Here is a 25703-nt window from a genome sequence, read left to right as displayed (position 1 = left end):
TATGAGTGATCCAACATGAAAGTTTCCCCAAGATATAAGTTGTCATTTGCCTGATTTGCAAACACAAACTTGAGCGATGAGCTCTGAATGGTGACAGTGACCTCAACAAGCAGCAGTTAGATAGTGAAGAAATCTTCAAGAGGCTTCAAGCTTTTTAATGCCACTCACAGTTGAAGTTTACGTTGTGTATTTAAAACACCTAAATGGCTTTGCCTTAAGAATGCCCCTGCTAGCTTAAGGCTAGCACATAATGGGAAATGCTATTGTCAGGCTATCAATGGTTGCAGTATTATAACTCTTTGAGCAATGGATGATCACCAATGGAACACCACATGTAAACAGACAATACAATGATAAAGTACTCACATGCATATAGTCTTTATCCTCTGCAAAAAAAACTGTGACTATTATGCTGCCCCCCAGTGGCCAAGGCAGTCGGTCACTCCCGAGAGAGCAGCAAAATCACGATGTTCAACTCTTAACACTTTATTTAATTGTGTTATTACTCTTATGTTTTTATGAAGTACAATATTATAGAGTGTTAGTTTTCCTATAAAAAACAAACTAACAAACAAAAACAGTTTACACATTTGTTTGCTGTAAGTTTGGGTGAGGCTGGAACAGAGTAATGGCATTTTTATTCACGATTAAAATTTGCATTCGGAATGCAAATGAAAGATTCAAGATTGAAGAGTTTTGAGTTATGAAACTCAAAGCACAACTAAATTCTCTATTATGTACAGTATTGGAGTTTTACCTCATTATTAGTGTCAGTCAAGAGAATGTTGTAGACTTTTCGATACAGCTCATATAGGACGTCATTGCACTAATGCAGGTGTACCTTATGTTTTGACCAGTTGACATACATCCATCCATCCATTTTCTTGACCGCTTTTCCTCACAAGGGTCGCGGGGGTGCTGGAGCCTATCCCAGCTGGCTTCGGGCAGTAGGCAGGGTACACCCTGAACTGGTTGCCAGCCAATCACAGGGCACACAGAGACAAACAACCATACTCACAATCACACCTATGGACAATTTGGAGTGTTCGATTAACCTGCCATGCATGTCTTTGGAATGTGGGAGGAAACCGGAGTACCCGGTGAAAACCCACGCAAGCACGGGGAGAACATGCAAACTCCACCCAGGAAGGCCGAAGCCCGAACTTGATCTCACGTCCTCAGCACTGGGAGGCGGACGTGCTAACCAGTCAGCCACCGTGCTGCCCCAGTTGACATACAGAAGAACATATTGCTACAAAAGTATATTTTGTGCTTTTATGTTGAGTGTTTTTACAAGGACAGGTTGAGATGGTAATGGGGTCATTTTAATTTGTATATTGTGATTAATTATAATACTCTTTGCACTCAATTGTTGTTTTCCGTGTCCTTCTAATCTTATCAGGTAACACAGCAAACTATTAATCAACCACACCCAAAGTAAAAACTTTGACCACATTCCCGTGAGCTGATCTACTTATTAAAATTAGGACAGAAACTGTCACGTGGACCTGTGAACATGACAACTGGCAGCAAACACAAACAGATGCAACAATCCCAAAAAGTCTGAACAGAAGCGGGGGAACTACAGGAAAACTAACGAGACAACGAGGAACACCTGGACAACACAGAAGAGGGAGCTGATTGATGAACACAAGGGGGGCTAACAATAACAGGTGGACACGAAACCCAAACCACCCAGACAAAAACAGCAATCGTGACAAAAAAAAAAACAGCACCAGTCATTAGGACTGTAAATGATTGCACCTGACCTGACCTGCACTGTGACTTGAAACTATTGACATACTAGTGACTCACATATGTAAATACAGTCAAGCAAAGACACGCAGTTCCAAGTATAAAAGCCCAACTGGTGGCCGTCTGGTCAAGATCGCTCATCATGAAATTGCTCGTAACTTTCTACCTTGGCCTCATCCTCGGCTTGGGCGCATCGCTGTAAGTCGTTTTTCTTGAATTATTTGAAATTCAATGCAATAATAATGCTTCCATCTGCAATGCAAGTATTCAACTACAACTTCAGTGCTGCGGTATTTTTGTATTCAGTTCCTTTCAGTCATACTGTACATATGTTCAGCCTACTTAACAGAATACAAATCAATACAATCATTTTAAAGTATATATATTTTTGGGCTTTTTAGCCTTGTAAAAAGTTTTATTTTAAAATGAACTATACTTGCGTTATTTGTCTTCAGATCAATTGGTCTTTAACCGGACCTGTAGATTTCAAAACTTTGTTTGCAAAGCGGTTCGATTGAACAAATATGTGTGTTGACTGGTGCAAGGTGCTGACTCATCATGTTCCAACTTGAATTACAGACTTAGGGAACATGAATACAAAACTTCAAAAATAATAAGTTTTGTTTTTCACCTTTGACAGGCCTGTTGCAGATGTCACCAATGAAGGTGGGCTGATTTTTTTAAATTCCTTTTTTGTTTTGTTAAATGTAAATAACATTCCATGACTCGAATGCCAAAGGCAATCTAACAGATGGCAAGTACAATCACATGTGCATTTGCTTTGTGATGCATTAAATGGATGAATATTATCTTCTTCTTTTTTTTTTTGGGGGGGGGGGGGGCAATAAGCACGACACAGGAAATGAAAGCAGAATAAAAGGTGGGGTTAGCTTTCAAGTTCCACACTAAACTCCTGCAAGTATGCCCTTATTATTCAGGCTGGAACATGACCTTTGCCCTTTCCCAAATTGGCATCTTTTATCATATTGTAAAATATTTTACACTCCCCAAAAATTTTGTTTCGATAATTTGCACAAATGTACCCCTTCCACATTTCTACATTTATCAAAAACTATACAACTTCAACATGTTCACCTCCTTCAGGACATCGGACAACTATATACATTCCACAAATTCTCATTTTACACGCACACACACACACACACACCAAAAATACAATTCAAATGATTTTATACGCATAAAAGTTCTGTATTTTCACATTCCAAATACCAACTTTTTGGCTTGTTGAGCATCTTCTGAACAATTTTTCACATTCCAGTAATTCCCAAAATTACATACTTTTTAATAAACTACCAACATTATCATAATCAAATTCCAGAATTTAGATCCATTTTACACTTGAGCCTTCCACAGCAATATGACTTCACTTAAATTGTCACAAAAGTTTTATTTATTCATCTACTGTTCCAACACATTCCATTTTCCAAATCATCAGATCAACTTGGGATCTATTGTCCACATTCCAATAACTCCCACATTCACCAGATTCCCCCCCCCCCACACACACACACAAGTTCTGATTATTATTTTTTTTTATACAGTATTTACTTCCTCCCATAATTTCCCCCCCCCCCTCACCAATTTAAATATAGTCCTCTCATTCATGTAATCCCAGGAATCCATTTATCAAATTCTCAACAAGTCAATTAATACATTGTTTATTATTTCTGATAGAACTAGCATTCTCTAATGAATGCACAGTATGGTAACTTGGTGTGTCTAAATGCAATGTATCTCTCTGTCTTTTCATTGACGTCCTAAAGATGGAGGTGTCCAGGATGCAACCCTGCCAGACAGATGTGATGGGATAGAGTTTGACGCCATCACTCCGGATGAGAAAGGAAACACCATCTTCTTCAAAGGTACACTAAGGTTCATCTAACATGATTTACATTCATCAAGCTCACGTTGTCTCATGAGAATTTCTTTGTCATTTCTCTATATCATTCATGAGCGTTTTCTAACGTAAGGGCCCTATTGTGATTCGTTCCCTGTAGGAGCCCACCTGTGGAAAGGGTTCCATGGTCCAGCTCAGCTCTCCAATGAGTTATTCAAGGAACTTGATGACGATCATCACATCGGCCACGTTGACGCCGCCTTTCGCATGCACAACCCGGAGAACCACGATGACCACGATCACGTGTATTTCTTCCTGGTACGAGTAGAACAATTTCATTTGGCGACGCGAGCCATGTTGATTGCTACAGTATGACAAATGTGCCCAATTTTGCTTCCAGGATGACAAGGTGTTTAGCTACTATAATCAGTCTCTTGAGAATGGGTATCCAAAACCAATACAGGATGACTTCCCTGGAATCCCCTCTCACCTGGATGCAGCTGTGGAGTGTCCAAAAGGAGAGTGTGTGGCCAACTCGGTTCTGTTCTTAAAGGGTATGCTGGCTTTCACTTAGGGAATTCAAAATGTGACGTAAACAGCTATTAGCCTTACAAAAATGAACAGTATGTGATTTCTCCAAAAGTCTAGTGACTCTTGTCTTCACAGGACACGAAGTGCATTTTTATGACATTGACACAAAGCTTGTCAAAATAAAGACGTGGTCCCACCTGCCCGTGTGCACGTCTGCTTTACGCTGGCTGGAGCACTACTACTGCTTCCATGGTCACAACTTCACCAGATTCAACCCGGTCTCAGCAGAGGTGAGCGGAGACTACCCAAAGGATGCCCGCAATTACTTCATGAAGTGTCTCAATTTTGGTGAGCTCATCAAATGTTGCACCCCCCCAAAAATATTTTGTTTTATTTCTAATTGTCATTTTAATTTCATGTGTGGGCTTGCAGGCCATGGAGGTGGTCATGAAATCCCGAAATGCAGCGAGGCCAAAATAGACGCCATAACCACGGACGACCAAGGCAGAAAATATTTCTTTGCAGGTAAGGTCACTTTTATTTGAAAACCTTCTCAAAGTTCAAGGACGGCGTGTGTCAAGTTTTATCTACTGCAAAGGGCCATTGTACATGCGTCTGGACAGCCGTCGTGATGGCCTTCACGCATTCCTGATAACTAGGACATGGAAGGAGATGACCAATGGGGTGGATGCTGTCTTCTCATACGCTGACAAACTCTACATGATGAAGGTAAGTCTAGTCAAAACCCCAAATGGGCATATTGAGCATTGGGTTGCATGCATAGATTCTCAGTCATCCAGAGCAAGGTCACAAAGTCAAATCGAGGCAACTGGACTTGTTCTTCCTTGTTGAAGACATTTAGCGCCATCTAGTGGTGGTAGTGAACTAATAATTCATTCATTTGTTTTTTTAAATAAACATAGGTCTATTAATCTCTAATTTGCTACGGATACCCAGAGGAGAAGAACTTCAGTTTGTGAATGTAGTTGATCTCTGGTGGTGCTTGCAAGCTAGTAGCAGACTCAGTGGGTCGACAGCCTTCCACAACGGGGGCCTGCAGGGGGTCTGACTCCCGTGATTCGGGCTCCCTCTGCTTGTCCCCCTTTTGCTTTGCTCTAGCTATCTTATCTTGTTAGCCGCTCCAGCTCGTTCTTGCTCTTCGGGTTACTCGCTGGCCCACTCATTCCAAATAGCTGGTAGGCTTTCAGTGTGTGTGTGTGTGTGTGTGTGTTTCAAAATTGTTGCATTCTGTTAGTTTGCCAATAGATGGCACTAAATTCTACACTGTCCATTTTTTTAAAGGTAAAATGTTTCCAGTGTTAATTTTGACTAAAATGAATTAAAGTCGATGAAAGTGAAGAGCAATTTTAGTTATCACAAAAAAGCAATTTTTGACTAAATTGAGAGTTTAGTTCATATTATCTTTCAGCATACATTTCAACTTCTATACAGAAAATTAGAACACACCTATTTGTAACTGTAGTTTAACATGCAAGACACATTTAATGCAATGGTGTCTTTATCGTTTCAAACAATTGTTTCAAAAATGTTGAACTGACAATAATATAAATTCGTTTTCACCTAAATAAAAGTGCATAATTGCTTGAGATAAATCTTACAGCTGCACAATGAATGCAAACATGTTTGAACATTAAATAAAGTGCACTGAACGGTTTCTGAGTGGTTCTTTTCTCCCACTCGTGTTTCATTCCTTCTGATTGGATTGTGTGAATTTTCGTCACTGTTTTCATTTTTGTTTTAGTTACTTTTATATTCTCAATTGATGGCTTCTATTATAGTTTTTCATTTCATTTTCATCAGAATTATTTTTTCGGGACATATTTTGTCTACGAAATTATCACTGTCTCCAACAAACGAAGAATCCAGTTGATTCAGTGATTCAAATTTGCGGCTGAAAACTGTTAAGACCACTTTTTTTTTTTTTATACTGTAAACAGAATTTTGTCTCTTTACATAAAATTTTGGGAGAGTGGAAAAACACAGATCTGTTTGGGCAACTACTTGCTATGTGAATTTAGGTTGTTGTTGTCTCCCTCATGCAGGACATCTTGTCAGAATTTAGCTCGTAGCAAATCTGTCCAATAGTTTGTTTTTTTGTTATATATGTATTTTAAATGTATCGCTATTAGCCCTTGTGCAAGTTAATACAAGAGGGAAGTTATTTAGTGTGCAAAACATGTAATGTAATTGAGTTTTGGGGGGTTCATCCTAATTTTCAATTTTGTACTTTGTGTCAATCTCAGCCATGGTGATTTTTTTATTTGAAAGCGCTAGCTAGCTAGGTTATTTGAATGGCTAGCTACCAAGCTGGAATTGTTTGTATGTGTGTCTTACTTTGACTTGAGCAGTACATTTTCACACTTATGCAGTGGCAGTTTTTGCTAAGATCATATCGTAAAGTTGTACTGTTAAACAATGCAAAGAAAAAATAATCCTGTTTTAATTTGATTAGTTGTTGTACACACTAAGGTGACATTCTTCACCTGCAGGGTGACCAAGTGTACATCTATAAATCAGACGCACACAACACCCTCATCGAAGGCTACCCTAAACCTATTAAGGAAGAGTTGGGCATCGAGGGACCTGTAGATGCTGCTTTTCTGTGCGACGGCGAACATACACTCAACATAATCCAAGGTAAATTTGTCGGATTTTACGTATGCGCTTTTATCAAACCACCATTAACAATTCACGTTACTATTTTCAGGAAAGAAAATATTCGGCATTGACCTGTTGGCTACACCAAGAGCTGTGACCAGCGATTTCCCCCTGCCCTTGTCTGACATTGATGCTGCTTTATGCGGTCAGGACGGAGTTCGTTTGTTCAAAGGCCCAACTTACTACCATTATGAGACTGCCTTTATCCTTGCTGTGTCCAGAATGGCCCCCGTGGCTGAAAATATCACCCACGAAATGATGGGATGTGTAGAGTAGATGCAAACTTAAGCTCTTTAGCAATGTCAGGTTATGTGAATGATTCGGTTTTGAATAAACATTTCTAAAAGGTACTGTGCGTTCTCGTTCATGTTTGTGATGTCAACCTATGACCAAGGGTCACTTTGATAGCCCAAATAAAAATAATTCAAATGGATTCAGGATGACCTACAATTTGTTCAAATGGCAAGTCCCCTCCCCACTCCCATTGTATTGGTAAAAAATTCAAATCTACTCTATAATCAAATTGCTAGATTGAAACGTTAGTTATTGTAATATAAGTTACGGTCTCTGAACTGATGATTGCGGACATAAAAAGAATGCTGACATTGTGTATGTATTAAAATCTGGGACTGTCCTATTTAACCGAGACATGTGGTCACATTAAGCTAGTTAGCTACTAAAGCTAGCATCTAACAGTTGCTTATCCCTTTGTCTGGAGATCACTATGGTGAGCATAGATCTCAATTTGCATCGGTACCCTAAAAACAGTTGGTTCAAAAAGGAATGACAACTTTTTGAGTCATTTAAGTTACCCCCCCCCCCCCCCCAAAAAAAAAGAAATATTTTGTACACAGCAACAAAAAATGTCCTACGTTGTGGGTTATTGATTTGATCCATCTATGGAGAAAACCCTTTTCTGTACAAAAAAATGTAAAATTGTTTGTTTAAAAAAAAAAGGGGTCAATCCAATTATTGACCAAAATTGGTTCTTTTTTTATCCGTCAGTTTTAAGAATCTGGGTTGGTCGCTTTTTGACCCACTTGCGTGACCAAGCTGTTTTTAGAGTGTACGATATATTCTTTTTAGACTTGCATGTTTTTGAAATGTGATTGGAAGTCATTGTAACTGAGAAACGAAAACCCAAGCTGGCATGGAGAAAACATGCAAGGCAAAATTCCAATTGTATAACAATAACAGTTGTAGTACCACTGCAATTTACAAGTCAGCCATAAATGCGTGCGAATTGAGATTTTGTTTGAAATAGCAACGCAAGTATTGAGGAACGTGAGACTGCTAAGTGGTTTAACTTAAACTGTACATCACATCAACCTACATTGGTAAACGTTGAAGAATGAGCTCAACATTCAGTATCAAGAGTCCAGAGGTCATGCTGGCGTTAGCAAGCATTCAAGGCCCTTTCACTCCCTCCACACTTTTTGTTCAATTAAAATCCCTGTGACTTTCACTAACAATAAAGGGAGTGCTGGCGTCAGCACGGCTTCACACTCACGCACAGACACACATACGCACACCAAACCGTTTGATCCACGCATAATGTAAACCGGCGACAAACGAAGCAGACGGGCAACGGTACAAAATAAGTTTATTGAGTAACACTTTTTTTCCCCCCACATCTGAGGTAAATGAACATTTACATCAACATGCTCTTCAACAAAAACGTATATCGAAAGACTTTCTCTCACTCACACACAAACACGCACACACAGTGTGGATTAAAAGCAGGGTTTGCCCCTACTAACAGTTTTTGCCATGGAAGTCCCTCAGGCACATGTGTTTAAGCTGTAAGTCTCTTGATCCATACACATAACAACAAAATAAGAACAGTCACTTTAGATGAATTTCTCCATCATTGCAAATTTCATTTCTAAATTCTTCTAAGACAATCCTTTGTGTTTGTATTAGCATCATCATACCCTAATTATAGCGGGCTACAAAGTCAATGTGCAATCCTTTATTAAAGGTTAGAAAACAGCTCGCTAACATTTAGTAAAATGAGCCCAGTTTAGAGACAAACAGTATGTCTTTTTTGGTTGAATTGTAATTTTCAAAGTGCTGGAAGAACAGAATCTTGTGGTTTCATTCACTGTTGGGGGAGACGGCTTCACGTCACCCTCAACCACGATGATCTCTTAATTTAAAAGAGAGAGAGGGCTAGCCAGTTAGCTAGCTGGATATCTCATCTCATCTCGTTGTGTACAGTGTTGCGAGTGAAACTGTGTGAGACAGGCAGGAATTCATGAGAGGGACAGGAAAATAATAAAAATCCACATGGGATATCTGGTAAAAAAACAAACACACAAAAAGATATTATCCCCCGGCCCCCACCCCGAAACCCAAAAGTCACAATGATAATCTACGGCTAGTCTAGAAAATGAAACTCGTCCTATACAGAACAGCTAGAAGGAAGTCAACAGTTCTGTAACACACTGCAAACACAAGCATGAGAAAGAAAATGTACAACAAGTCCTCCAACCAAAACAGCCAATTTGGGTTTGGAGATGCTCAGCTACGTCGCTCCATTTTCAACAGTTGCTTTTATGACCTACACTTTGACCTTTGGAGCTGTTTGTTTGTTTCCAAGGTCCGCTTACTGTGAATAGTGAAAAATCTCCAAACAGAACCAGAAACCTTAGATTTTTTTTAATTCTGCATCACACGCTGAGTGACCTATAATAGCCTCTACTCCTTATATATTTATACTGTATACATATTTATATTTGACCCTGATGTAACAGCAGAGATGTGTTTGTGTCAACACTGAAACAATATTAATGAACACATACACACAAATCCAACACACCCATGTGGGGCCGTCCAGCTCCATCATGATCAATAAAAAGAAACAAAGTGCAAACCTGTCTTCGTGTCTCTCCCAGCAAAGACACAAAAGACAAATATGAAGAAGCCATACTGCTGCCTCTACGCTCCCAAACTTACAAATTAGTCCAATTTGCATCATCATCATTATCATTTCTACAACTTCTCTGTCAAATTGTGTGTTAATTATGCATGTATGAAAATAGAAGAATTTAAGTCTTTCCACTGGATAATCCACTAAAGATGTGTACACATTTTATTTACACCCAATTATTTATTTGTAACATATGAACTTTTTTTAAATTTTTTTTATGTTGGAGACCTGCCACACAATGAGCGGGGAAAAAAGTGAGCGTTTATTGTTCTTGCAAGGTCTGTCAGAAAAAGTTCCAGGACTGGTATCACAGAAGATATATTTCAAACCCAAACTACAGACTAGGAGTTTTCCACTTAAATATGGGCCAGACGATCAACCAGCTTGTCTACAAAAGGGTCCCGCGTGTGAGAGAAGAGGTCAGAGTTGTGGCAGGACACCTCGCGCCTGCTTACAAAGCCCCGAGCATCTGACAGTTCCTTGCCCAAAATATTTTTTTTTAATGGCCAATGCATATCCGGAGCAATGTGCATCATAAGTCTGTGTGAAGGCGAGTTAGACCTGCAGACGCACGCTTTGCGGATTATCCCCCACCCCCCAAAAAAAGGCGCCGTTGTGGGGGTGAACACAGCTCACCCCAGTAATCAAAGCGGCGCTGCTCATTCCCTTTAAATGTTTCACTCTCACATCTCACATGGAGACATCTCAGTGCTGAAAAGGACGCAGAGATCTGGAGCATTGTCAGTGGATTGAATTCGACATCTGACACCTATGAGCTCGGAATCTATCTGCCTGTGCCCCGATCAAATTCACCAAAACGGCGTTACACTACCAGCGCCACTTTTTAGACGTGGTCCAAGCATCAGGATACGCCAGCATTTCCGTAAGCAGAGTCTATAAAAATAGAACACTTGCAGGATTACATTAAAAGGGAAAACTCATCATTTGTATTTTGTATTTAAAATAGATGTTGTGACACCAGTCCTGTAACGTTTTTGACACACCTCATATTGCATGCCCAGGATAATCAGTCAGGATAAACTTTTAGAGACAGTTGAGAACTTTTGCTAACTTTGATCAGAAGAGGGGGCAGAGACTTAAAATAGGCCCGATTATCGGTATGTGTGTAGCCTATTAGCTTGTTTTAGCTTAGCACCAGCCAATACTCAAAGTCTGGCATGTGTGTTGTGCTTATATGATGGTCAAGAAATTTGTGGCGGGTTCACAAAGGAACTGCTTTTGATATTAAGGCAGATGTGAAAGAGAGCTTTCGCGTTGATTACAAATGGGTCAAATCTCGTGGTTGTGAAGATTTAGCCAGCAGGGGGCAGCAGGAGTAGCACCCTGGCCCAACAAATTCGTATTGCAAACAACAACAAAAATCCCTCACATTTGTGTCGAGAACTTTATGCTAATTATGTGAACCTCCCTCGGCAACGAAGCTAGCTGAAAGCTAACATAATGATACCGCAGTAACAGGCTCTACAATATGGGGATTTTTTTTGCGCTTTTTTGTTCCGTAATCATTCACATTCACTTTATCATATGCAGTAGCACGTTCGCGCTAAACGTCAAGACAAACAACCTGGCAAAGGCTACAGATGTGCCATGCCAACATTCACTACGACATTTTGAATGTGAAGCTCACATCTGTCCCATGTTTTCTGCACTGTATTCCTTTTAGCAAAATTTGAGAATAGATTATACAAAGGAGACCCTGATCTTATTTTTTATTTTATTTTATTTTTTTATGTTGGGAATATTTAAATAACCCTTCCAGAAGAAAATACAGTATAGACTAGGATTGTATCTCCTCTTTTTTTGCTAACCTAACTCTGAAGCTTATAGTTGCCTCCGCCAAGGAGGTTCCTAGTTAGCAGTAGTGCACAAAAATTATTCAACTGATTTCCACAGGACCTTGTGTAGCGGTGGCCAAGGAAGAACGCATTAAATAGCGCAAATCTGGATAAAGGTGCACATTTTTCTTCAGACATTTTCCGTATCGGAGGTGGACAGTGAACCCCTTCTGTTTGTAATTACCGATACATGCCGCAAGATGGCCGCGAAGCACTATTTTTGTCTAAATGAAAATCCTCAACTCACTTCTACATAGTTCTTTGGCACTGACACAAGATGGCGTGAAGTCATCAAATCTAATAAATTTGTGAATAAGTGGGGCTTCACTGTAGGATCGTTAGGCCTTGGCGGAGGTCAGCTCTGAGTGCCATTTTGGAAGTAAATGTTTAAAGTCATGTCCAGACTTTTGCTGGAGTTTGTCTCTTTGTGTTGTTGCTGATGATTGATGGGCACCTTGTCTATTAGTTTGGATTTTGCTCACGTCGCCGTGGTTACACAGCCAAATCGTCAGGCCGAGCCCTGGCGCCGCTGCTCTCGCTCACCCGTCTCGGCTTGTGCATGTCGGGGGGCTGATGCATCTCCGCTTTGGTCACCACAGTGAAGTCGTCACTCGGCATCGCTTTCTCCTCACTTGCCAAAGCCTCCTCCAGTGAGAGGAGGTAGAGGCGAGCGTGGCAAGGGAGCGTGGGAAAAGTGGAGTGTTGCGACTCCGGCGGAGGGGCTATAATGGTCTCCTCCGGATGGGAGGAGGAGGAGGAGATTCGAGGCGAGGGAGGAGGGTAAGAGCCGGGGGAGTTTTTCCCATCGGCATCCTGCAGCTCCAACGCCATGTTGCTCCAGTTCTGCTTCTCTTCCGTCAGCTGTCTGTGGACTCCGCCGTAAAAGGAAGCAGGCAGCGACTGTAACAGGAGGTCATCGGGGTGGAACAAGGTGCGGTCCATCTTGACCGAACCCGTGGCCATATCAGGACTTAAGGAGATCGCCTCGGCGGGACTGTCGCCGCCCCCCTCGGCCCCGCTGCCCCCCACCACACTCACGCTGGCGTACGTCGGCAAACAGTCGAGCGCCGGTGGACTGACCTCCTCGGGAAGGGTCTTGGCGTCTCCGGCTCGTACCGCGCCCAGCAGCAGGGACTCGTTGTCGGCGACAAACTCATTAGTCACGCTCTGCTTGACTTTCTTCCAGCCCAGGTGGTAGATCTCCAGCAGGTTGAGGACCAAAGACACGCACGCCACCGCCAACATGAAGAGGATAAATATCGTTTTTTCAGTCGGCCTGCAGCAACACATGGTGAAGAACAGTAATTAGGGCACAGGGGAAAATTGACAAAAATCATGTAACCATCGTTAGATTTGTATTTTTAGCTATACTCTACACCAGTGATTGGCAACCAGTGTTTTGGGGCACATTGATGTGCCTTGAGAGCTCATCAGGTGTGCCACGGGAAACTGCCCAGTTTCCCTTAATTCAGAGGTGGGCAATCTCGGTCCTCGAGGGCCGGTGTCCTGCAGGTTTTGGAGGTTTCTCACTTCCAACACAAGCTGATTCCAATCGACAGGATCGTTATCAGGCTTATGCAGAGCTTGCTGATGAGCTGATCATATATCAGCTGTGTTGGAGAAGGGCAACATGCAAAACCTGCAGGACTTCAGCCCTCAATGCCCACCTCTGCCTTAATTCATAGGTGTCAAACTCCGGTCCTGGAGGGCTGCAGTCCTGCAGGTTTTGCATGCTTCCCTTCTCCAACACAGCTGATATATGATCAGCTCATCAGCAAGCTCTGCATAAGCCTGATAACGATCCTGCTGATTGGAATCAGCTTGTGTTGGAAGAGGGAAACCTCCAAAACCTAACACATACAGTAGCCTACATTTATAATCAAAAGATTTATTGACAAACAAAAAAACATCATAGTTGCGCACATACCTTGGTTCAGTTCACATTTGGTACCGTACGGAAACAAAATGCAAAACTCGTTTTTCTTTTGTGTAAACATGAATAGATTTACAGTGTTCCCTCACTTTCCGCGGTGAATATCTGCAAAGTAGTATTTAACAAGCCTGTTGAATTGAATTGCCTTCAATGAACTTGTTTTTCTACTTCTCCTGCAGTGCACTGGGGGGCGTAGGAATGAGACGCAATGTATACAAGTAATTGGGATCTGTGCTAAAAACGGCTCCCAGGTGATGGGATTTACCAAATATTCTATATTTTGTTTAAACATGTTATAGATTGTGTTGAATGAAAGAAAGAGCTGTTTTTATTTACTTAAATATTACCAAAAAAAGGACAAAAATAGCAACATAAATGGACCCAAATAAAAATCTGCGATAGAATGAATCTGCAATAAGTGAACCGCAAAAAAAAAAACAATACAGTAGTGCCTCTGTATTGTTGTTTTTTTTTGTTTGTTTTTTTTTTTTAGGAAAGTGAAACATCAATAGTTTGACTTAAGACTGTTTAAAAGCTGCTGTTAAACAAACCAAGACATCTGATAGCCAGAAACTGAGCTGCACTGTGTTTGTTTACAGACTAGGTATGAGGCAAAAGCCTAAGTTATATTTATTGTTCCGTATCTAATATGTAATATGCCCAACTTATCTTTTTTTTTTTTTATTCTATGCAAAAGTTGAGGCAACTATAGTCTCAACTAAACAGTCCAATTGCCTCAATTTCCATGACCTGGATGACTAAGAAGCTACACATCTGCTACATTCTTCACTAGTAACAACTCTCTATGGTATTTTACAGAATCCAGTTTTGTATTTCTGTTATAATCCAAATTAAACTGGGTCGATCCTATTATTGACTTTAGTCAAAATGACTGCTGTGCAAGAACTGAAATTACCAAAGCTAGTGGTGTCACGGTCAGTAATGTGCTGTATGCTGTGAATGAAAGAAACCAAGAGCATAGAAATGATGATTGAACAGCTACTAACTAGGATCTTAAGCATAAATTTATTTATTTTTTAAATCATCCGAATGCGGAATTTCTGGCAGTGTTGCCAACTTGGCGACTTTCTTGCTAAATCTGGTGACTTTAGCCTCTTGCCTTTTTTTTGTAAAAGCGAAAACTTTTTCTGGTGTTCTTTAGGGTGTATTTTTTTTTTTACTCATTTGTTGCCTCTCCCACGATGTTATTATCCAAATTGCCAATTATGGAAATTAGGCAATGACATCATTTAGTGACTTCTAGCGACTTTTAGGACAGCCAATAGCTACTTTCCTTACTGGGGAGTTGGCAACACTGATTTCTGGATCCAAGGGATTCAACAAAGGATTTGTAATAGGATTCAACATACTGTATCATTACTATCGGGTGGAATCCTTCTATGTCTGAATTCCCCCCTTTCATTATTGCCACGGTTACCTTGAAAAAATAATGTGATTACTAATTACGTGTTTAAAAAATTATTCAGTTACTTGGTAAAAGTAACTCAGTTGTATTACAAGCTACTTTATTAGTTCCATTCAACAGCTGCGTAAGGCACAAGGATACATGTTATCATAGGCTACTAGCCAGGGATGTTCAATAACACTTTATCATACCACTCGCTACACTAACGTAACACTTGATTTAGCATAGCATGCTAACTTAGCACATAACAGCCTACTGTTGGTTACGACACACTGACTTATATATTCATATACTGTATAAGTCCGTGCGCACACACTGCTCACTAACACACAAAATGGCAAAATGAACTAAATTCTCATGGACAACGAGTCTTGTGTCCACATTGGAGGACATTAATCATCTTTGTTCAGCTGTTTTTTGTTTGTTTGTGTTTCACTGTAGCATTAGCACATGTCCTGCTCACTTTGTTATTAAATTATTTACCGACAGAGATGGGAAAGTCTAGAAAGTAAAAACCCTGCCACAGTTTGGCTGTAGCCACAGCCCACAGGTGCTTCTACTCAGCCAAGCTCGTTTACCTGCCAATTGAGTAGAAGCACCTGCGGCTAAAGCCAGATTTTGGCAGGGTTTTTACTTTGTGGACCTGAATTTCCCATCTATGCTAGTTGCCTGTATGTCTTCCTGCTGCTTACTTTTTAAAAGAATGTACTTCAGAAAGCTGAAGTGCCGTGACTACTCTTGGGCGAATGACCCTCACCACAGTAATAAGAACACATAGGCTATGTAGGCTAGCGTTCATCTGATTATGAGTTTGGAAATAGATTACAGTACTTGTTACTGAAAAAGTGGTCATATTAGGGTAACGCGTGGCATTGCTGATTACTTTTACAAATTATTACTACATAGCAATTTGCTAAGGTTTGATTATCAGAGAGTAAGGAAATCAAGGTTGATGTTTCAAAAACTGTAGATACACAAGCAAACATCCTTACAGTAGGTTTTTATGAAAGAACTAACCTGGATATAAAGCAGTCCACAGTGTTGGGACAGGGCCAGCGGCGGCACTTATAGAGCGGCTTCAAGTGGAATCCGTAGAGGAAGTACTGTCCCAGGATGAAGCCCACCTCAAACAGGGTCTTGAAAATGATGTTGAAGATGTAGGTCCTCAATAACGCCCCGCGGATCCGGATTTTGCCGTGCTCGTCGCGGATTGGTGGCTTCTCCTTCTTCCAACCGCCTCCTCCATTGCCATTGCGGTAGAGGGGGTCGTGGTCCTCCAGGTGCCGACCCAACTTCCTGTTCTCGTCTTCCCGCTCCCTCCTCTTCTCCTCCATGCGCACAATGTGCAGCACGTGTCCCAGGTAGATCAGGGTCGGCGTGGACACAAAGATGATCTGCAGCACCCAGAAGCGCATGTGGGAGATGGGAAAGGCCTCGTCGTAGCAAACGTTCTCGCAACCGGGCTGCTGAGTGTTGCAAGTGAAGTCGGACTGCTCGTCACCCCACACTTCTTCAGCCGCTGCGCCCAGCACCAAGATACGGAAGATGAAGAGGACGGTCAGCCAAACCTTAGGGAGGAAGGACCACAAGGTATCAGGAACACAGAACAAGCAAGGAAGGACATTTTTGGATGTGTCACATGAAATGATAAGAGTTTTGAAGAGAGAACACACAACGGTCCTGAGTCATCAATCGGTTACCTTTCCTATCACAGTGGAGTGTTCCTGAGCGTTCTCCAGCAGTCGCCCCAGAAAGCTCCAGTCACCCATGCTTCACTCGCTTTTTTAACCTGGACAGAAATTAGTCTGTAGTAAGCATATTGGATAGCGGTTCAACAAGTTCAGATTGTTTGTATCAACGCTAAGAATCATCATCAAATAGGTATTTTCTTAAAATTCTCTGTCATAGATTTCTTTGGGAGAGAGAGATGGGGAGGGGGGTATAAAGTACTAGTGGTACCGGTAGGCTACTTGGTATTGGTATCAGTGACTACTCGAGTTGAGTACTCGTACTGGCGTCATTATTATATCATTGGATGCAGAAAAAGCTTTCGACAAAGTTAACTGGTCCTTCCTCTTTGCTGTTTTAAATAAATTTGGCTTTGGGAAATCATTTATCCACTGGGTATCAGTATTATATGATTCTCCTAAAGCTACAGTTACTACTAATGGGATTATATCTCAGAGTTTTACTTTACAGAGAGGCACAAGACAGGGATGCCCACTGTCCCCTTTATTATTTGCAATATTTATTGAGCCACTTGCAATAGCCATACGCCAGGAAAGAAGGATTCAAGGAATTCACTCTGGGGTAACAGAACATAAAATTAATCTATATGCCGATGATATCTTACTTTATTTAGAAAAGCCGGCTACTTTGTTAGGGGAAGTATTTAACTTAATGACTAAATTCTCACATTTATCAGATTATTCTATTAACTGGACAAAATCAACACTTCTACCTATTACAGAAAATTCATGGAACCCTGCAAGCCAGGACCCACACTACTCATTTCCTGTAGGTAATTTAAAATACTTAGGCATAAAAATCTCCCCTAAATTAACTGATTTAATTAATTTAAACTTTTCTCCACTTCTGGATAACATTTATAGTGACTTGGAGCGCTGGAAAAATTCTTCCTATTTCTCTAATAGGACGAATAACCACCATTAAAATGAAAGTTTTACCCAAAATAAACTATTTTTTCTCAATGATTCCATTTAAACCTACGGCTAAATGGTTCCATTTGTTGGACTCAGCCGTTACAAAATTTTACTGGAATAAAAAAAAAAAGCAAAGATTAGTCTATCTACTCTTCAGAAAAGTAAATCCAAAGGTGGTCTAGAGGCACCAAATTTTATGTACTACTATATAGCTAACCAGCTACAATATATCGTTCTTTGGGCACAACCCAACAGAGACACTAACTGTTGGCTGGAACTAGAACAGAAGGATTGTAATAACCTCAGACTTCGAGATTTACTCTTTATTACAACATCGATTAAGCAACATAATTGTTTTAAAAACCCAATGATTTCCGCCACCCTGACTGCCTGGTGGAAGGCACTAGAAATTACAAAAGCCCAAGTGGAGCCCTGTGGGCTTTCTTCCCTATGGCATAACCCCGACTTTCAACTTAACAACCAACCGTTTTATTTAGGTGTGTGGGAGCAGAAAGGAATTACACATCTCCACCATCTCTTCGCAGATAATATGTTTATATCATATACATCCTTGCTCCAAAAATACAATATAAAAAACGGACATTTTTTACATTATCTACAAGTTAAAAATATGATAAAGAAAAAAATTCCAACACTTCGGGGTACGCTCCAACCGCCTGTTTTAGCTAAAGACATTAACAAGCTTTCTCCGGCAACAACAAAAAAACTTTCAAAAATATATAAGTTACTTTCATATACTGATAAAATGTCTTTACCCCTCTCGAAATGGGAGACAGACTTGTCTATAGCACCGGAATCTGACTTTTGGATTCAAGTTTGTGAAAACGCATTTAAAATGACAAAACACACAAATTTACAACTTATCCAATATAAAATTATTCACAGAACATACATTACTCAATATATGATGAAGAAAATGGGACTCTCAGACTCCAACATTTGTCTCCAATGTTTACAAAACACTACAGACACTTATGTTCATGCTTTATGGTTATGTACTCCGGTTATGTATTTCTGGACTAAAGTCTTAGAAAAACTTTCCGCTATTTTGGACTGTAGGATACCTTTATCTCCAAACTTGTGTTTGCTAGGTGACCTAACAACAACTGACTTACCACATAAACAATTTCAATCTACACTTGTAGCCCTTACTATCGCAAAAAAAACAATTCTTGTTAACTGGAAAAATAAACAAACTCTGAATATCGATCAATGGTCTAACCTCCTCATAAATCACATTTTAATGGAAAAAATATCTGCCTCAAATAAAAACCAAATATCAAAATTTATAGAAACATGGTCTACATATATAGAATTTTTTAACCTAATTCTGGTTACTTAATTCTGTCTGTTAGCGAGAGCCACTACATCGTGATAACTTACATTGATGTTTCTGCATTTGGCAATTTATAATTACATTATATTATTAGTATGGGATTTTTTTTAATGGGCTTTAGGTGAACTGATGAATACACACACGCTGGCACGCACGCACACACACACACACATGCACATACACGTACAAAAAAAAGTGTATATATATATATATATATATATATATATATATATATATATATATATATATACGTGTATATGTATATATATATGTATATATATTTTTTAAAAAAAAAGAGAAAAAAAACATTTTTAATTTTATTTTTTATTTTTTTAAAAAGGAGAGCAATGATGATGTCAAATCGAATGAACAATACTGAGCTCAAAAAAGAAAGAAAAAAAAACGGTATTTTTTTAAAATTCTCTGTCATAGATTTCTTTGGGAGAGAGAGATGGGGAGGGGGGTATAAAGTACTAGTGGTACCGGTAGGCTACTTGGTATTGGTATCAGTGACTACTCGAGTTGAGTACTCGTACTGGCGTTGCTCTGAAAAAGTGTTACCAAACATCGCTAGTCCATGCACGTTCATGTCACGATGCTACAGAAATATGAGGCTGGTTATTTACTGATTAGCATAGCGTGTTGAGGCTAATATCGCTCAGAAGCAAGTTATCAATTCAACAGTACACAATGCCACATAACCGCGGCACGGAAGATATTGCAGAAGTGGGAGAAAGTCACAATGTGCGTGTTGCAAGTAAGGCAAGCAAGTCCAAAGTTACTGTGGAAAAAATCCAACATTTCAACTGAAGCAAATTTCAAGCATGTTGAGTCGTCAGTCCTTGATTTAAGACGATCATACAAAATCTCAATTACAAATGACATTGACATGATCATTTTTTTTCAAAGTGCTTTTAAAACTTTAAAAGCAAAATTAAAAATTATTTACAGTATAAAATAAAATGTTTATATCCTCATATTATGACAAATACATTATGTCAAATGTGTTTCTTCTTTTCTAACATGCCTGTTTACAGCTACAACACTAAACGTGATAATAAATATAGAAATATGTTTTATACGGGATTAAATTCATGTAATCACCAGATTTCAAAATTACATAGCCTATGTTGTCTAAGGTTATCTTTGTGCGTTTTGTACGTTGTCACTCTGTGACGTTCAGCACATTACACTGCATTAGCTTACAGGCGTTTCTGCCACATCAAATATGGTGGAGGCGCTCGCGTACCGTAGCAACTGACTCAAAGGGGCATCTACTGTATGTTCATGCCTAAATTGATGCATTCACAAACATTTTTCTTAACGTTTACAGTTTCAATCTCTATATTGCTATCTTAATGTCTTATCACTGCAGTGCAAAACTGAGTTCATGTTTAAGCAACCGAATACTGTACCTAAATTGCGATGTTAGCTTACATTCTTCAAGTTAGATGTCATCGTTGGAGTGTATAGTTGGAGTGTCGTTTGTCTTGTCTTGACAGGTTTGATCGAAAACGTAATCTTTGAATGCTAAATTCATCATTTTAAGATGACCTCTGCGCTCTGCTGATGGTTGAGAGAAATGCTAGCTAGGTGTTTTCATGGGCATTTTCTTATTTTGTTTACAATAAAGTTTATTGTCAGTTTATTGTCTGTTTTTTTCCCCCAGTTAATTGTCTGTTTTTTTTCCAGTTAATTGTCTGTTTTTTTTCCAGTTAATTGTCTGTCTTTACACTGGTACAGGAGGGCATTTGAAAGATTTCAGACGCCTGACGTGATGATTTAAGGCTGCTAGCTAGGTTGCTAGCATTAGCGGGAGCCTATTTAGATGGGCGTGTTTGCCTATTTGCAAGTGTCTCATTTGGAAAGCATGTGGGCACGCTCTAGTGGTACACGAGAGGATATTTGCCCAAGTACATTTCAGGTGTATTGAAATTTTGTTACATTTGAATGAAATCTTTAAGAACAGTTTGTTTTTAAACATTTCTTTAACTAGAATTCACTTTGTTTCTGCAATATGTTAATTTTAAACTTCATTACGTTACAGTGGCTTACAATGATATTACATGTATTTTTTTTAAGTAGGCTACTACGTACTTAGGTTATTAGTTTGCCTTCTATAATCCTGTTATTACTTTTTACACCAAATTTTTCTGAAACTGTGTGGACGAGTGGAAAGGAATGCATTTTTGTTTGTGTGAAACATTGAACAGGGTTATGAAATAATTACTTGAGTGAAACTTTGTGAAGGGGTGCTACTTGATTTTATATTAGGCAACCAACTTACACGATAGTCAAGATTCAAAACACCTCGCTCTAGTAGAACCAGCCAAGTTAATGACAAGATACCCTAAAACAGAGATCCTGACGTCACGTGACTTTCTCTGAACACGCCCCCCTGCGGCAGGAAAGTAGCGGCGCAGCATCTACAACGGTGAAGAGGGCAAAAACTAGCGTTTATCCGTCCACTTTCCACCTAAGAGCATTGACAGTCACTTTGATGAAAAGGAGATGATATGCATGCGGAGGTGGACATGTTGGATTGGCGATGAAGTGTCAGCTAGTGCTTTTCTACAACTCGGCGACGCCGCTATGTGGAATTACCTCCTATCTTGCTGGTGAGTACTTTCAAATCTGATCTCACAAAAGCGCAACAAATTTGTACATTAAAGTCTTGCAGTGTTATTTATGTACGTTAGCATCTTAGCAGCTAATTCGTCTGCAGCCGCCGTCATTTATACCTTAAAAAGTCTTCTTTATGGTGTTGGTCAGTTATTAAATTCAGCTGTGTAATATCTGTTAAACCATAGCGGCACAAATGAACGAAACTGATTATTTCCACAATATTCGCGTGTGGTAACAGTTAGCATCTGTGCTGATTTAGCCACCATGTACAAAGTGTAACATTGGCTACGCATTGGTTCCTCTTTTTGGAGCATGCTAGATCCTTTTTTTTTGTGCCTCTTCTCGTTGTGGCAGCTGGTCCACAACAGCTGTCAATCATTGTTAAAGTGTGGCGTTTCCCCTTTAGTCAAAGTGGCAGATGCGTTTCCCTATGCTGCCAAAATGGTTGCACTAATGGCCATTTTGGGATGCGTGACGTCAACGTCCGGATATCTACTGACACTATTTAAACTGGATTCATAAAATGTTGAAGTTTAAGAGTCTTGCAAATTGCAATACTGTGTTATGTTTTTGGAGTTAAGATTTTGGAATGGCAGAGTATAGAATTGATCATATTGAAACGATAAAGCAAGACGAGGGTATTTATGAAGATGTACAATGCAGTGTTGGTCAAAATTGGAATTTTTCACACTGAAGGTGTCTACCATCTTGGTTTATTCGTGCAAAGGAATTGGTTGTGTAATTTTGCCCCAAATCAACTGCCCCTCTTTGAGATCAACTAGGTCAGGCATGTTTGGAAAATAAAACTGCAAAACTTACTAAAATATCGTCGCGTTGCCAGTGATAAATCCATGGACTAGAAAGCAGAAGAAAAAGGATATCTGCAAGGAGAAAAAAAAGTATACACAATCAGTTCATTTGCGTACAAACTAAATGCCAAATATTCTTTCAAATCAAACATGGGCGCCTGTGTAAGTGTGGGAATCGGGTCTTTACATTTCACCACATATGCTCATTTGGCGAACAATTCACCAATTAACAGGAATGCGTACTGCCTTCAAATTAACTTTATACACCAGACTTGACATGTGATCATTTGCAAGAATTTGTGCGGGTGCGCGCGCCACAGGGCTGGCCGGCCGCTGGACAATGGCTGGCCATCTGTGGGAAGTCAATGAGTGGATAACAGGTTGTCCCTGTTGAATGCTGGACTCATCACATCCCAGGAATGCTGAGGAGGGCAAATGTTTGCCTGGGATCAACTGATATTCACAAACACACACACGCACGCACACATACACACACACACACACTTACAGTAGCCTACTCTACTACAGTATGTCTAATCCACCAAATTGTCAGAGGTTGACCAAGGCTTCCACAATATATTTTGTTTATACAGTACATTTTTGCTGCTTGTTAGTCAGCAAGACCGCACAAAAACGACAAATGGCAATTTCAGGAATAATGCACGAATCTTGATGACAAAATATGAAGAATCAGATAATGCAAGAATTAAAGGTTACATGAAATGATATGAATTAAATATCAAATTATTTAAAGAGATTTGGTAAAAGACACAAATTAAGAGGAGCCTGAAAAAAATTCTTAAATAAAGGCAATACAAGTTCACATATAAATCCACATCATGATGCAAATGTATCAGTGCATACGGTTGGCTGTTATTTAAAAGCCTACTCTTAATATATTTTTTTTGTTTAAACATTTGCCACCGATTGTGAGTGATTTGCATACGGACATGTACATGATGTGTTCACGTGACTAAATGCCACCCGCCCTGACGCATAATAGAGAAGCTGCCAGATGGACATTGTCCCAGCCGTGCCGTGCGCTATTGATGGCGCAGAGGTCTTTGTGCTCAAACAGTCAAATGGTTAACTTTTGGCCGACTGTTTGGGCCTCCCCCCAAAAAAACACGCACACCAAAAAAAATAAAATAAATAAAATTAAAGATAAGCAGCTGACCTCTCATTTTAACATTCGGTTCAACTTCGACTCACATGGAGGTAGCGCACGTGCACGTGTGATCGGATCAGGTCCATGTTAAAGGGTGGATGTAAACATGACAAGATTTTAGATGCAGAAGTTTGCATACATAAAGATATGTACAAAATGGTATGGCTTTGCACAAAGTACAATCTCATATTTAGTGGTTAACTACTTAACAAATGAATATTTATGACATGACTCATGATATATATTTTGTGTGCATCTCTGCAATACAAGACCATACGATACATATATCAACACCTGTTCGTCGTGTGATACGATTCAAGGACGGTTTATTTTGTGGAACAATTCTGTTCGATTCCATGGGATCACAAATTGATTTGGAATGGTTTGCAATGAGTTTCTTGTTTTCATTTTACAATATGAAGGAACTTGTCAGTATACCATAACTCTGACATTTCCTTCTAAGATATATTTCAAAGTGAAACAATTCGATTCCACTCGATTCAATGTACTCACATCTTTTTAAATCAAAACTGAAAATCCAAATTGTTTTTTAATATATATATATATATATATATATATATATATATATATATATATATATATATATATATATATATATATATATATATATATATATATATAAAAAAAAGACGATTCAATACTGTTTTCAATAAATGGCTTGTGAAAGGAGTCAAGGATGGTTCAGTTTGAAGGTGTAACGATTTGGTTCAATTCGACATGGTACCGCTCAGTCTGAGAGAGTTTGATGCAATGTGGATGCACTCATATCGTTTACACCCACACCCCTAATATATATATATATATATATATATATATATATATATATATATATATATATATATATGGAGATTAGAAGTGATACAGATCTGTTTTCTGATTTTTATGAGAATTTTTGACATTTGACTTGATTTGTAAAAGTTTTTTTTTTTTTTTTTTTAAACAATCTTTGTAGTCTAAATAAAAAACTAGGCCGGAAAAGTTGCTTGATTATTTAACTTTTTGTCAAGATTATCATTAAAACTTTGTTGTGTGGCACATTTGAATGGTTTTCACTCAGTCTATTCACAATTATTCAACTCTTCTTCTAAGAGCTTGTGCAAAGTAACCCAAATCTATGTTTTCCATCACCATGACCAAATAAGTGAGTCAATATGGGATATGCTGGGTAACCACCCCACACTCCACCCTCCACCCTCCCACTTTGAACAAGAGCATCACTTTGCACCCACCTTCTTCCCACTCTCCTCCGAGCACATCTGCCCAAGCGAGTCTTCTCCAATCCTTCTTCTCCCTCAGGTGGGTAGGAGGCGACCACTCGTGGAGTTGGGGTGATGAGCAGTGGGGATGGGGGGTGGGGAGTGGGGTGGGGGGCACAAAGACAGAGAGAGAGACTGGCTGAAAGAGCAAGGGAGAGTTTAAGTGAAACAAAAGAAGGAATGAAGCAAGTCCAGTGCGAAGAAGGCGCGTGTGGAACGACGAGTCCCACCAAGGCCAAGCGCAGCGGCTGCGTCCCGCGTGGCCAAGGCCATCCGCCTCTGTCACATAGTGTGCCCCCGCGTAGGGGGTGCACGGGGTGGTGGGGGCTGGGAAGGGGGGGGCGGCGGGGGTTTAGTGTTGTGTGTGGCTAAGGGTGGGTGGCATGTGTGGTGCTGTGTAGGAGAGCGGAGTGAGTTCAAGCATGTGTGCGCCCACATTATTATCTTTTTTAGCTAAAGCTTGTTGAAATGAATACGAAGTCTACCAAAAATCACTACTCTTCTTTTTTTCTATTTCAAGTAGGATTCGGACTGATTTTCCAATTCAAATCGGTTTTGTCTACACCATGTTAAATTAGCTAACCTGGAGAAAGACTTTTTGTTGTTGTTGAATTAGTCACAACATCAATACAGTCATATATATTCACTTATTTGTGTCTGGGCCTTGGGTGTGCTGGTCTGGAGCCTTTCCCAGCTTTCTTGGGGAGAGAGGTGGGGTAAACCCTGAACTGGTCGCCAGCCAATGGCAGAGCAAGACAAACAACCATTCACACTCACAGTCACATCCATGGACAATTTAGTTTTCAATTATCTACCATGCATGTTTTGAGAATG

General features: G+C 39.8%; 2 protein-coding genes across 3 annotated transcripts; one reads left to right on the top strand and one right to left on the bottom strand.

Moving 5' to 3' along the window:
- The first annotated feature begins 1712 nt into the window (after positions 1–1712).
- hpxb (hemopexin b) lies at positions 1713–7173 on the top strand. The gene is made up of 10 exons (XM_077583812.1): positions 1713–1953; positions 2396–2421; positions 3540–3638; positions 3774–3931; positions 4014–4167; positions 4280–4492; positions 4577–4669; positions 4743–4873; positions 6655–6802; positions 6873–7173. Exons 1-10 carry the CDS (start codon positions 1898–1900, stop codon positions 7097–7099), a joined length of 1305 nt encoding a protein of 434 aa, XP_077439938.1. The 5' UTR covers positions 1713–1897; the 3' UTR covers positions 7100–7173.
- Positions 7174–8456: 1283 nt separating this feature from the next.
- LOC144062417 (gap junction alpha-3 protein-like) lies at positions 8457–25138 on the bottom strand. Of its 2 annotated transcripts, XM_077583792.1 has the most exons (5): positions 24843–25138; positions 22435–22496; positions 16671–16759; positions 15988–16538; positions 8457–12887 (listed from the first exon to the last, which is right to left on the bottom strand). In XM_077583792.1, exons 3-5 carry the CDS (start codon positions 16737–16739, stop codon positions 12104–12106), a joined length of 1404 nt encoding a protein of 467 aa, XP_077439918.1. In that variant the 5' UTR covers positions 16740–16759; positions 22435–22496; positions 24843–25138; the 3' UTR covers positions 8457–12103. The 2 variants fall into 2 exon arrangements, with proteins under 2 accessions (XP_077439918.1, XP_077439927.1); XM_077583801.1 differs by lacking the exon at positions 22435–22496.
- Positions 25139–25703: the final 565 nt, after the last annotated feature.

Source organism: Vanacampus margaritifer, chromosome 1 (assembly GCF_051991255.1).
Source record: "Vanacampus margaritifer isolate UIUO_Vmar chromosome 1, RoL_Vmar_1.0, whole genome shotgun sequence".
Taxonomy (NCBI): domain Eukaryota; kingdom Metazoa; phylum Chordata; class Actinopteri; order Syngnathiformes; family Syngnathidae; genus Vanacampus; species Vanacampus margaritifer.
This window is presented reverse-complemented; position numbering and strand designations above follow the sequence as displayed.